The 14,555-nt window shown below is 41.0% G+C and overlaps 1 protein-coding gene across 1 annotated transcript in view; it reads right to left on the reverse strand.

The window, feature by feature from the left end:
• Positions 1–262: 262 nt before the first annotated feature.
• Positions 263–14,555, reverse strand: part of cobl (cordon-bleu WH2 repeat protein) — a 156,796-nt gene continuing 142,503 nt past the window's right edge. The window contains exons 14-15 of the mRNA XM_042332280.1: positions 6,650–6,901; positions 263–1,239 (exon numbers count right to left, since the gene is read on the reverse strand). Coding sequence (XP_042188214.1) covers positions 1,174–1,239; positions 6,650–6,901 — 318 coding nt within the window. The 3' untranslated portion in view covers positions 263–1,173. The remainder of the gene's footprint in view (positions 1,240–6,649; positions 6,902–14,555) is intronic.

Genomic DNA, 14,555 nt, shown 5'->3' on the forward strand with positions numbered 1-14,555 from the left:
TAAATGGGCTGTTTAATAACCATCTGAACAAACAGAAAGGACATCAGTTTAAGATCTCATCTGAAGGAAAGAAATGCAGACAATAGAGTGCTTCCTCAGCACTGCGATGTCACCCTACATTATGAGCTCAAAGCCCCAATGTTGCTTGAATCTAGAGCATTGATCAGCTGAGCCAGGTAATAAAGATGTATGCACTTAACTTGCACTTGGTATGTTTCTTTCACAAAGCGTACACTAGTAGAAAAAGCAACAAAAAAACACATTTTTGATTTAAGAGTGAGGTATGTAAAACTTCATGTCAGTTTTTAACCTATGGCACAAGATTCATTTAGTTATACAACAATTGTACAACATTTAGGAATACTTCTCTCTTATTCAAAAACTATTAAATCACATCTATTTCCTCAAATGATACAACCAGATAATCATGATCATCTAACAATCATAAATAATATATAGAAAAATATTCATCAATAAAAATTCACATGACCTCAGTTTTCATCCTCATTTTATCAAAGGAACAACTTTTATGGCTATTCTAGATAATTAGATAGTGTCACATCACCAAATGTAAATAATAAATTACCATGTATGGTATAGATTGTCTACATGAAATAGTTTGCAAATACTGGCAATGTAAGGCTTTCTTTTTAAATGATGAACTATTTTACATGCCAAACACTATTTCAATTCAATGGCAAGGCTATATTTTCAACCACAAAGAAAACAGATATTGGCAGAACCTATGGTTCATAAGTACTATTTAACATTAATTCAAGAGCTTTTGCTTTGAAATTATTTAAGAAAAAAACTTGATACCTGTTGAAAGCACAACAACCGCAGAACATTAAGTATGAGTCATATAACTGTCCCTGCTATTTATAAGGACTTGTCAATAAAGGTTGCAATTATTAACAAGGTATTGAAAATGATTTTAATCTTACTAATGAGTTACAATATCAAAATCTATTCTGCAAATTTGCTTTGCAACCCAGATACTTACATTTTTATTGATTAATGAAACTACCACTGTCTATGACAAATAATTAGAATTGCCTGCACAGTTCTTATGCTGAAATGTGCAATAACTGAAAAATATTATTCACGGTGAATGTATAATTTCTTCATTTGGTCCTTTAATCATGTTCTGATTGAAACATAGGGTCCTGCAGTTCAGGATAATGCTTGTATAGAGCCCACACTTCCATTGACTTGCACTGTTTTTGAAGGCACAGGCACCTGAAATGCAAGAAAATTAAACAAATTTACAGTAACATCAATACTTTTCCCCTTTGCTTCCCTTTTCGTTTATTGGGAGTATGTTTCCATGAATATCAGTTGCCCTCTCGTACATCATTCAATATTTATTCATATTTCAACTTTAACAGAGACTTGGCAGGTTACAGAGCTGTTATAAAATGATGATCTACGTCCAATATCTCAGACCCTGGCATTGAAACAAAATTCAAAAGAAAGGCCAACTTCTATGCCATCAGGTTGTTACTGCTGCTATCACTTTCTGTGCATTACACACGTTTTGCACTATCTGCAAGAAGTGCTGCTGAAGAAAGTGATGCTTCCTGCACACAGCATGCTTGCAGAGAAAATGTTACTGGTATTTGTTACACAGGCACAGCGCACCAAAAATTCTATCAACGACACTTACTGCACATTGTGAACAAGAAATTATGTCAGCAGCGAGTTGATAACCCCAAAGACGGCATTTTTTTTAACCACCTTAAGCCAGGTTCAAAACTCTTCAATTATAATGCGAGTCGACTGTAGTATAATGCAATAAGCGAACTCATATAAAGCTAAAGTCTATGCTGTATATTTTACTGAGGAGGACATCCTACCCAAACGCGTTTTCACATGAGCAGTTCCTGCAGGTATTAATGGATAACAATCAGGAGTAGAAAGTCTGTCTGATTTTCTGTCCTAACATCGTACTGTCCTGAATGAGATCAGCTAACTCAAAATACACTAAGGATCAAAGCTTGAACTTTTCTGTTATGCATGGTTTAGGTACTCACTGAATAAAATAAGTGAACCGTTGGACAGAGATGACATTGATCTAATAAATAGAACAAGAGATTTCATATCTTGTGAAAACAAGATTTATTTAGCACTAAAAGGCCAAGGTTGATTGATTGAAGTCATACGTCTGTATTCATGCTTGATGAATTAGTTAACAATCAGCTTCCAGGTGGGAAAAAAATCACCTGTGTTAAACAATTCCAGCCTCTTTCACAAGGTCAGAACGAGGTCCAATGCAGAAGGCTTGTTGGCCCATTTACTATCATCTCAGTGTACAAACGATTCCACCTTCCTGGTACAGCACTAAACTCGCACAGAATCATAGACATTTATGGCACAGAAGATCATTCAGCCCTTTGAGTCTGCACTTGCTCTCAGAGCAAGGTGTTCATTCAACCCCACTGCCCTACTTTATCCCCACATTCTTTCATATCCTTATCTACTTCCCGCTTGAAACCTATAATGAACTCTGCCTCTACTACCTTACTTGGCAAGACATTCCACAAACTCTGAGTGCAAAGATTTTGCTAAACTCTCCTTTCACTTTTCTTGTGACTATCTATGATCCCTAATCACCGTCTCCCCTACTAGTGAAAATAACTTCTCCCTATTTGCCTAAACTGTGAGGCTAGGCTAAACCACCTTTCCTGAGTTGTTTTATCTTCTGGATAAAGAAATATTTCCTGAAGTCTGTCCCAAACTTTCCCTTTTTACCCCTGAATTTGTGACATCAAATCTCAACCGATTAAATTGCATTCAGTAGTTCATATATATCTGTAAGAATCCCTATGAGATGTTTTTCTTCGAGGTTGAAAAATCCTTGTTTATCTTATCACTCAGCAGGTCAGGCAGAATCTATGGAGAAATGAAAGTGAGTCAACGTTTCGGGTCCACGACCCTTCATCAGAACTGGGGCATGTTGGGAGGGAGAGGCTTTTAAGGGCTAACAAAGGATAGGCAGGGCAAGGAAGACAAAGGAGAAAATGGGGTAGAGGACAGGGCATGATGGGTTAGAGGTGTTAATGATGCAAAACAAAGAGGGGGATTGCAACAAAACGGGAATAGAGGTGTTAATAATGTAAAACAAAGGGAAAGGGAAGATTGCAACAAAATAGGCAGACCAGAGAGAGAGAAAAGGTGTGTCTGAGACCCAAATGATGTGGTAATAGTCACAGAAGAAGGGGAGGGGGATGGTGAGCTGTTCCTTTCAGACCATAACAGCTCACCTTGAATCCTGTTTGTACTTCTTAATTTTGGCTTTGGGCATGGTAAACAATGAGTCAGTTAACACCACAATATCTCTTGCCAGGGTCCTTTATATCAGAGTTCTGTCGCTTAGTGGTTAGAGCAGTTGCCTCGAGGACCTGGCTTTGGTTCATAATAATCCTTGCATTTGATATAGCGCCTTATCACGTCTTCGAGACGTCTCAAAGCGCTTCACAGAATATACTGTAAAGTGAATTGACTGTATATTTTGTGGGCAAAATGCAGCAGCTAATTACACACAGTGGTGTCCCACAAATAGTCGTGATTGAAGTTAAAAAACATTTTGAAGGAATTATTACCCCCGGAAAAGCAATCTGCCAATCGACTAACATCGGTTCCTGAGCCAGGCAGGTCTCTGGGCACTCCAAAGCATGAATAATGAGGCATGGATAATGACAAACCAGCCAGCCTGCTTCACTAGAAGCACTTGGTGGGCAGACCAGTCACTGGACCAGGGATTCAACAACAACAAATTACATTTGTATAATGCCCTTCACATCAGGAGGACGTCCCAAGGAGCTGGACAGTTAGGGATTTGGACCCAAGCAGGGGGTTGGGGCAGGATAGATGGAGGGCAGGGAGGGTCACCAAATTGAAAGCTAGACAAAGGGACTGTTGGATGGTGTTCCAAAGGGTGGAGGCAGAGAGGCTGAAGGCCTGGTAGCCAATGTTGGAGCAAGCTGGTCGGTGCACATGGAGCAGGTAAGGGACATTAATCCTGCAAGCGTGCTGAGCAGAGGGATTGGACAGGTTGATATGGGTTTAGCAGGTCACAGATATAGGAAGGAGCAAGGCCAAGAAGGGCTTTGAAGGCGAGGACCAGGATTTTGATCTCCATCCTCTGGGGGTGGGGAGACAGTGGAGCTGGGCAAGGGTGGGGGTGATAGGGTCATGGAGCCTGGTGCAGGAGAGGACAGGAAAGAGAGTTCTGGATGATCTGCAGCTTGTGGAGGGAAGAGTTGGGGAGCCCGACAAAGCAGGGAGTTGGCGTAGTCGAGCCTAGATGTGATGAATACGTGGATGAGATTTTCAGGGTCCTGAGGCAAGTGGTGGAGCTGGGCGATGTTAAGGTGGTGGGGAAAGGCAGAACAGATCATAGCACAGATGTGGGGTACAAAGGACAGTTGAGGGTCAAACAAGATGCCATGGTTCTGGACTGGCTCAGTGAGTTGGAGTGTGCATCCATGCCTGAGTTGTGGAGGTGCTGACAGGAGCCAATCAAGAGGGCCTTGGTCCTTTTGATGTTCAACCGTAGAAAGTTAGCTCTCATCCATCTTGATGTCTAACAGACAATCTGTCAGGACAGCAGTGATCCTGGAGTCTAGGGTGGAAAGAGATACAGACAGTTGGGTGTTCTTCGGCGTACATGTGGAAGTTGACCGCATGTCTATGGATGATGTCACCAAGAGGATATTATGAAGAGGAGGGGACCAAGGACAGAGCCCTGAGGAACTCCACACGAGACAGTGTGGGGGCTAGAGGAAAAGCAGTTTGTGGAGACTGTGTGAGAGGTAGTATCTGAACCAGTCAAGGACAGAATCATGAAGATTAAGGTGAGAGGAGGTAGAGGAGGATAGAGTTGTCAACAGTGTCAGAGGCAGCAGAAAGTCAAGGAGGACGAGGAGACAAAGGGAGCCCTTTTCACAGATGGACAAAATGTTGTTTGTCAGCAAGGCTGTTTCTATACTGTGGGCAGCGCGGAAACCCGATTGGTGGGGTTCGTAGAGGGAGTAGTGGGAGGGGAAGGAGAAAAGCTGGGAAGCAACGACTCATTCCAGGAACATGGAAAGGGAGTTTGGAGATGGGGTGCTAATTGGAGAGCAGGGATGGGTCCTGGGAAGGCTTTTTGAGGATTGAGGTGATGAAGGCAGCTTTTAAGGAGGTTGGAATGGTTTTGGTGGACAAGGAGAGGCTGATGATGTCTATGAATAGAGGGGCAAGGAGGTGGAGTTGGGAGGTAAGGAGAGGGATAGGGATGGGTTGAGATTGAGCAGTTGGGTCATAATGGTGGTGAGAGAGGACGGGGGGGCAAGTTCGAAGGTGTGGAGGAAGGGATGGGTAGGGCCAGAGTGTGAGGGGGAGATGGGGAGGGAGTAGCATCTCACTCAGCTCCTGTTAATCCTGCAAGCCACACCTCCAACAGGTATGCTAGATGAATAGTGGGAAGCTTGCCAGAAACTGCTCTCAATGCAAAGCTATGTTCTTTCAGCTGGTTGAACTCCAGCATTACTCCAATACACATTCTGGGGTCCCCAAACCTTGGCTCTTGCCAACATACGCAAAATAATTAGGTAAGCAGGGTGTGAACCTCCAGGGAGAGTGCACACTCCATTCCAATCACAGTAATTTTCTTGCATTGGTGGCATACATATGTGGAACTCTCAGTCTGGTTTAGATACTCTTAAGCACGATGATGAGTTTTGGCATGTGTCAACACCCGACTGACCAAATAATAATACTTGCATTTGATACAGCACCTTATTACATCTTCGAGACGTCTCAAAGCATGTCACAGAATATACTGTGAAGTGAATTGACTGTATTTTTGTGGGTGAATCACAACAGCCAATTGCACACACCAATATTCCACAAACCGTCATGGATTGAGTGACCAAATTACTATTTTTTTTATTTCTTGAAGGGATTATTACTCCCGGAAAAGTGAAGTGACAATTGACGAACAACCAGGTTCCTACTTGCTGCCAGGTAAACAGAGACATGTGGAGTAAGGAGAAAAGGCCAATTAGTCAAGGAAGCTCGTTGCATTAAAATATGTGGTTATTTGCGTCGTTTCTCCAGTGCAATGCTGTGCAATGCGTAGAAAACACTAAACCTTCAGCTGCTTTTTTTCTCTGACTTAGAATGATGAATTCTACCCACTGTTAGCATGACACCTGGCATGGTTTGTTTGATGGTAGTTTTTCAGACTTTGCCAATTTTCAGGATTTACAATTAGCCAACTGGCAGAACTTGCAAATCAAATGGCTTCTAATTAAATAATCCATGCATTTCATACAGCGCCTTTCACATCAGGACGTCTCTAAGCGCTTTGCGGGATAACTGTAATGTGTCATGACTGTGTAAATTGTAGGCAAACATGACGATGAGTTGTAACAAGAACAACAACATTACCCCCATCCTCTTGAACTTCCAATTACAAATAACTGATGCATAATCATCAGAACCCCTCTCTCCCTGCTGCAGTCCAACCGTTTGTTGCTATGATGATGTTATGTAAATCATTGTATTGTTTATGTTGACCTACTTTACTTGTTAATTCTGTATTTTTACATTTTTAAAAAACTTTTAACAAAAAGCTAAGATTCAGTTCTTATACAATACATACCTTTCTTAAGCGTGCTGCACCAGTGCCCGAACGAATAGCATCCAGTAAGGCAGATCTCGCCTGCTCTGGATTGGCATTAGGTTTTGTAGTAACCTTTTGAGTTTTTGGAATCGCCTGAGGAGGAGGTGGTGGTGGTGGTAGAAGAGTTGAAGGCGAGTTTTCTGGTTTGTGAGTCTCAGAAAACTCTCTGGGCAGCGTTGAAGACTCTGCAGCTCTTGTCTTGACCAGCTCTTCGGATGTTACACCAGACGTCTGTCAATGATAATTTGTAATTCTCATGTTAATAACTTGCATCAGCCCAATTATCTTCAAATCAATAACAACTTACATTTATATAGCATCCTTCACGTGGGGTGTCATCTTGGAACGTTTAACCATGCCAGCCAGAGAGAGAAGACATGGTGGAACAGGAAGGTTTTCAGTCAGAATACCAGGCACAACAGTGAATCTATTGAGTCTTTCAAAATACCTTGTACTCCATAGAAGATGAAAGTTTGGTTATTTAATAGTAATATAACTTGCAATTGATGCAGGACCTATAATAGCCAAAATAAACTGGGAAATTAGACTTAAGGATTTGACGGTAGACCAGCAATGGCAGACGTTTAAGGAGATAGTGCAAAAGCACGTATTCCTTTGAGGAATAAGAATGCCACGGGAAAGGTGGCCCAACCGTGGCTAAAGGAGCAGTTAGGGAAAGTATAAAATTAAAGGAAGAAGTCTATAAAACAGCTAGGATGAGTAGTAAACCCGAGGATTGGGATCAACAAAGGAGAACCCAAAAAGTGATTAAGAGGGAAAAAATGGAATATGAGGGCAAACTAGCGAAGAACATAAAGACAGACTGCAAGAGTTTTTATAAATATAAAAAAAAGAAGAGGCTGTCAAAGGTAAATGTGGGTTCGCTACAGGCAGCGACGGGGGGAATTATAATAGAGGACAAAGACATGGCAGAGTCATCAAACAAGTACTTTGCTGCTGTCTTCACCTTAGAAGACACTGAAAACCTACCAAGAATAGAGGGGAACCAAGAAGAAAATGTTAGTGAGCAACTTGGAGGAATTAATATTAGTAAAGAAATGGTTTTAGGTAAATTATCAGGTCTTAAAACTGATAAATCTCCTGGACCTGATGGCCTACATCCTCGGGTTTTAAAAGAGGTGGCTACTGAGATAGTGGATGGCTTGTCTTTGATCTTCCAAAATTCTCTGGATTCCGGAACGGTTCCCATTGATTGGAAGATTGCAAACGTGACACCACTATTTAAGAAGGGTGGGAGAGAAAAGATGGGGAACTATAGACCAGTTAGTCTGACATCAGTGGAAGGGAAAATTCTTGAGTCCTTAATTAAAGATGTCGTTATGAGATTCCTGGAAGACCATAACAAGATTAGGCAGAGTCAACATGGCTTTACAAAAGGGAAGTCATGCTTAACTAATCTTTTAGAGTTTTTTGAAGATGTATCTAGCAGGTTAGATAGGGGGGAACCTGGAGATGTAGTATATTTAGATTTTAAAAAGGCATTTGACAAAGTGCCACACAAAAGGCTATTGGACAAGGTTAAGGCCCACGGGATTAATGGGAACATATTAGCATGGATTGAAGAGTGGCTAACGGGTAGAAAACAGAGAGTAGGGATAAACGGGTCATTCTCGAATTGGTAGGATGTGACTAGTGGAGTGCCACAAGGATCAGTGCTTGGGCCTCAGCTATTTACATCAATGATCTAGACGAGGACATTGAGTGTAACGTATCTAAATTCGCGGATGACACTAAACTAGGTGGGAAAGTAAGCTCTGAGGATGATGCAAAAAGATTGCAACGGGATATAGATAGGCCTGGGGAGTGGGCGAGTAGGTGGTAGATGGAATTTAATGTGGGGAAGTGTGAAGTTATTCACCTTGGTAGAAAAAATAGAAAAACAGATTATTTTCTAGAGGGGGAGAGATTAGATGGTGTTAGTGTTCAGAGGGATTTGGGTGTCCCTGTACACCAGTCTCAAAAAGTTAGTTTGCAGGTGCAGCAAGCAACTAAGAAGGCGAACGGCATGTTATTCTCTGGAGTACAGAAGAATTAGGGGAGATCTTATTGAAACATATAAGCTTCCTAAAGGGCTGGATAAAGTAGACACTGAGGGTCTGTTTCCCCTGGTAGGAGAATCTATAACCAGGGGTCACAGTCTTAAAATTAAGGGTCAGCCTTTTAGAACAGAGTTGAGGAAACATTTCTTCACTCAGAGGGTAGTGAATTTATGGAATTCACTACCCCAGAAGGCTGTAGATGCTCAGTCCTTGAACATCTTCAAGGCTGAGACTGATAGATTTTTAAAAAATAGAAGGATTAGGGGATATTGGGATAGGGCAGGTAATTAGAGTTAGGTCTGAAGATCAGCCATGATCTTATCGAATGGCGGGGCAGGCTCGAGGGGCCGAATGGCCTACTCCTGCTCCTAATTCTTATGTTCTTATGTTCTAATAAATGAAAATGGAAATACAAGAATTTTATTATTAATGTCTCAAGGCACTTTACAAAGTTTAACAAAGATTAAATGGAAAGTCAGTTTCTGATGTGCTAATAACAAAAAACATTTGGCCATTGTCTCTATCCAAGATGCATGAAAACAAATAGATTTTTTAACATTTCATTGAAACAATTTTTCAGCAGCTAACTTACGCCAGCAATGTCCCACGAACAGCCGTGACGTGAATGACTAATTTTATCTGGGGGATTATTATCAGGGTACCAGAGGAAAGTCCCTTCTCTTTTCATATAGTTCCATGGGATCTTTATTATCCACCTGTTGAGGCAGATGGGGCCTTGGTTTAATGTCTCAACCGAAGGGTGGTACAACCAGCATTGCAACATAACCCCGGCACTGCATTGGAACGTCAGTCTAGATAATGTGAGACTCAATGTGGGATTTGAACCCACAACCTTTTGACTTATAGGCGAAAGAACTGCAAACTGAGACAGGTTGACACAGATAAAGATAAGGGTAAGAGGAAGCGTTGGAGGGAGCTCCAGAGATTAGGGGCATAGAATTTGAAGACTTGGCCAATGATAGTGGTGCAGAAGGGGGTGGGGGACATGCATCAGGCCTGATTTAAGAGAAGATCAGAGAGAGAGGAGACACTAGGGCATAACAGCCTCCATAGGAGAGGATAATAACTTTGAAATTGATCTGCTAGGAGACAAGGAGCCGATAGGCACTGGTGAGGAATAAATGATATGTGTGTGGAGTTTTGTGCAGGTGAGGATGCAGGTAGTAGAGCTTTAGTTAAGTTGGAGCTTAGGAATGGTGGAGCTAGTGAGACCAGCGAGAAGTCTCAGTGGGAGGTACCAAAGGCATGAATAAGGGTTTTGTGATACAGGTGAAGAAAAGCAGCCTTTGTCAAGGACCAGATGTGAGAGAGAGAGGCGAGCAGAGGATTGAACTGGACTGGTTTAGTGAGTTTGAGAAAGAAGTCGTCGAGGTTGAGGAGGTCAGAGCCAGAAATGAGAAGATGTTGGCAGGAACCAAGGAGGATGGTATCCGTATTATCCATATTGAGTTGCAAGAAACTAGGAAGTCGTGAGGTTTGATAAATAAAATGAAACCTTTGTGGTTTATTGCAGGTTGTAAAGAATGGCATTTTGCCAACCAATGTTGGAGACATTTACTAGGCTCAAGAGTCATAAAGTATAGGGGAGGTGCAGGAGGCATGAGCACCAAATAATATGTGATGAAACAAGAGTGAATATATAATATTTTAGCCAAAATTTACAAGAAATAGTTATAAACTAGCAAGAATAATACAAATGATATTCCTATCTAATGGAGAAACGTTTCACAAGAATTATGAAAGGTGTGTGACACTCAAGCTTACTTCAAATGCTGCTTGCTTAGTTCAGCCTTTAACACCCTTGCTCTAACAATAAGCCCCCCCCCCCAAGCTACAGTCGGCACACTGAGTTCAGCATTTATCTGATTACAATGTGAACTGTAATCCAGCAATAAAACATAATGTTGTGTAGCACAGCCTCACACCCTGGTGTGATGATCTGGCACATATTCTCAAGACTGCATTTGAGCATAAATAATCAACAAATTCACCACCTATTATCCGCTAGCAATTTAGAAAAGACTTTAGTCAGTCTCAAGCTATCCACAAAGTTATTTAAGCATTGCGTAATTTTTTTTCAATAGTTTTGAGATGAGAAATCAATATTAGGAAGGAACAGGCTGGCTTCCATTCTCATGAGGAATATGTGGGACAGGTTGTGACTTTGTATAATATCTCAGAATGTCGTAAGATTAAGGGGAAACCCATTTCTTTGTGTTCATCACTTTGGACCTGTTCATCACTTTGGACCTAGTGCCTCACAAAGCCCTCATCATGAGACTGGAAGCCTTAGGCCTACATGGCCAAATCTTAGATTTTATCCAGAATGTGTATTCTATTCCAGCTCCAAGATCTGTGTAAGAGTCGATTGCGTCTTGAAAGGAGGGTAAAGCGAGGCTGCTCATTGTCACCCACCCTATTTGATGTATTCATCAATGATTTGTTGGATAGCATTGAAGGGGGGAGGGGTGGGAACTTGGTGTATCTGTTCCAATCCTCTATGACAGGATTGCAGCGCTTCCGTTTGCAGATGATATTGTGCTGGTGGAGGACTCACCTGGGGACCTTTTGCATTGCACCCACCATCTTGAACACTGGGCCATGATAGTGGGTGCCTCCAAGTGCAGAATCATGGTTCTGCATGCCTCAAGGGAAAACATCAACAGTATTGATTGGAAGATAAAGGAGCATCAGTTCAAATTGTTTAATTCTAATTGATACCTGGAGTTTTTGGTGGACATCAGCTTCGGCATGTACACTGCCCTGAAGGACCACGCAAAGGGGCGAAGGGCACTCTTGTCATACTCGCCTCTCTTCAAGGACAGTAAGGTCCCAATGCAGGTCAATGTCCCAATGTCAAGTATGTGGCATCAAGACCTACGTACAAACAGCTCTCCTTTATGGATCTGAGCTACTGGGGATGAATTGGAGGGGTTTCTTCTGGCCCACTTGCAAAATCCAGGATCAAGCAGCAAGGTGGATTTGTGGCAAACGCAGGAAGTGGCTGCAGAGAGGGAGAGCTCTGGCCAACACTGACCTGTCATCGGCCAGTGTACATCTTTGGAATATCCATGTGTAGATGGGGTGCATGGAACTCTGGTTTGGATACTCTTAATTATGGTGATGGGTTTCCGCATGTGTCAGTCAACTGGCTGACCAAATAAAAAGAAACAAAGATTGAGGCTCAAACACGACAAATTCTACTAAGAAATATGGGAATAGTGGAGAATAATAATAATCCTTGCATTTGATATAGCTCTTTATCACGTCTTCGAGACGTCTCAAGCACGTCACAGAATATACTGTAAAGTGAATTGACTATATTTTTGCGTCGAAAAAAAGTATGCGACAGGTGACCGTGCAAGGGTGGGAGGAAAAAACATTTGTGGAGATGAAATGATCGGTCTCTCGCTTGCGAGGTAAGTGCTCTAACCACTGAGCCTACAGGACACCACGTTGATGGAAGCCAAAGAGTATGGCGCTGTATCGGTGCTGTGGCCAGAGAAGCATGGAGGTAAAAGACACCGTCTCTATTTTTTAGCATTGAACTCAGGCTCATAATACGTTTTCTTTCTGGAAATTTTGCGTTAAGCTTAGCTAATTTTCCCTGTATTTTGTGCCCTTTTACGTTTTTCTGTCAGAATCTCCATCTTTTATTACCTTATCTTGAATCGTATTTTACATACATAGCAGGAAATACCAGGAAAACTAAGAAAAGTACACTAAGAACAGAAAGATTGCCCAGTTTCTGGTCGAAAAAAGGCTAGTGTCCCTTGAGAGTTGATAAATGAATAGATGAGCTATAAAGACAGAAAATGTCTGAAGATTTTCCTGGGCTGTGCTGAATCAATGGATCTCAACCAGGATACAAGAGTGGTATCCCAAGGACAGTTAAATCAGTCAGGGCATGTGTGGAAAAAAAATGAACCCAGCTAATCCCCTCCACCACATCCAGCCAAACAGCCTGTCAACACTCCTTGACAAGTCTCACATACAATAATGGGTACTAAAGTATGTGTTGATCAGTGTCTGGTGTCCCATATTCCAATAGAACAACAAAGGAGTCAAATGTCTTCAAGAGAAATGAGGACAAAATTTGGTGACTCAGAGGCCAATACCTATTATCAGCTGGCCTACTTATAGCTATTATTATAACGCTGACCCATGGCAATCAGCTTAGTTTTTTTAGTAACTGACACTTACAATTCTTAATATAATTTTTCCAAGTATAAGAAACACTAGTGCTAGAATTCTGTAATGAACCTGGAAATGCACAGAAGGAAAATCTGAACGATAAATATATTACTTTGTAGTTGGTGTTTCAAAATGTAATTTGTTGGCCGACCACAAAGGTTGGCTGATGCTCCAGTATGGAGATGAGCTGCACTCCTCGAGGTCCCATCTGCCTGTTCTTGTAGATGTTTGAGACCTCCTCCCAATGTGAAAGGTTATTCACAAGTTAATTTGCAATTAAATGCAAAGGTTACATACAGGTTTAAAAGACACAAAAAGCAAATTTATAGAAGGATGAGTGATCATTCAAGTAGCACATGGTGCATAAAAAACATTATTATTTGCCTGCACTTATAACTGTTTTCTATAATATACAATTTTGTTTATGTGTTAACATAAGTTACTAATGGTTACAACCTTCTACCCTAGGTATAAATGGTCTGACCTTATAAATAGCCTATGAATAGCTAAACTTGCACCATTGCTAAGTTCTTCGACATTTTGAGTTCTGCTAGATAAGGAAAATAAATTACTTCAAATCGGGGCCAGAAATGAAAACACCCAGTAATGCATTTACTGTGAATGATATCATGCATGGTATCATGATCTGTCTACTGACATTCAATTAAAAAACACAAACACATTTGGACCATAGCAGTATGAGTTTATCCTGGCAAAATCACCTTTTAAATTCACACCATCAAGCCCCTTTAGTTTGTAGACAGGAGAGATCAGCATGCAGAGAGTAACAAGTTCACACCTACCAACTTCCATACATTTACCAGCCTTCAGAAAATCACCTCTGTTTGAGTCTGGATTATATCAGTTTGTTCTAGGTTCAAGAATCCCAGTTATTTCAAACTAGTTTGAATTTAGTGTGCCAACACATCTAAACTTTTGCAACCTCCTACCCTTGGTATATACAGCCTGACCTTATAAATAGCCCATGAATACATACGCTTGCTTGTAAACATCCCTGACATTTGACTTAACCATTCAATCCCTTTATACCTTGTATAATGTTTCTTCTACTCTCCTTTTCTCATTTATTTATTGGGCCTCCTTGCAGTAATCCTATTTAGATACTTATTTTAATTTCTGAAAAGGTTTTTACTTCACTTAAGATTTCTTGATCATTATAATCCACTTAATATTTGAACAACATATTGAATAGGATTTCAAAGAGAACTGCATTGCAGAAGCAATCTTATTCTTCTGCAAACATTACGCAGGTGCAAGGCTGGACAGCTTGAGTGATATCTATCTTCAGAAATGTAAGAAAAGCCTTTGGTGGTCAATTACCAATTAAATATTTATTACTTTTTAACTGATTAACAAATCATAATTAAATGTGCTAACTATATTTGATAGTAATGTGGTAGAATTTGATTTCATAAACAGATAGAAACTTACATTTTGAAAAGGTGTAATACTTTATCCTATAAAAAACTTATTCCAGTTTTGCTGATTCTACTGTTTGCACATCTGTTCCTACTCCCTGTCATTACTCTGCCACAGTTGATCAAAGTTTTGGCAGTGATTTGTGCTTGGAAACATGATCTGTATTTCTT

The sequence above is a fragment of the Callorhinchus milii genome, unplaced genomic scaffold (assembly GCF_018977255.1).
Source record: "Callorhinchus milii isolate IMCB2004 unplaced genomic scaffold, IMCB_Cmil_1.0 Scaffold2, whole genome shotgun sequence".
NCBI lineage: Eukaryota > Metazoa > Chordata > Chondrichthyes > Chimaeriformes > Callorhinchidae > Callorhinchus > Callorhinchus milii.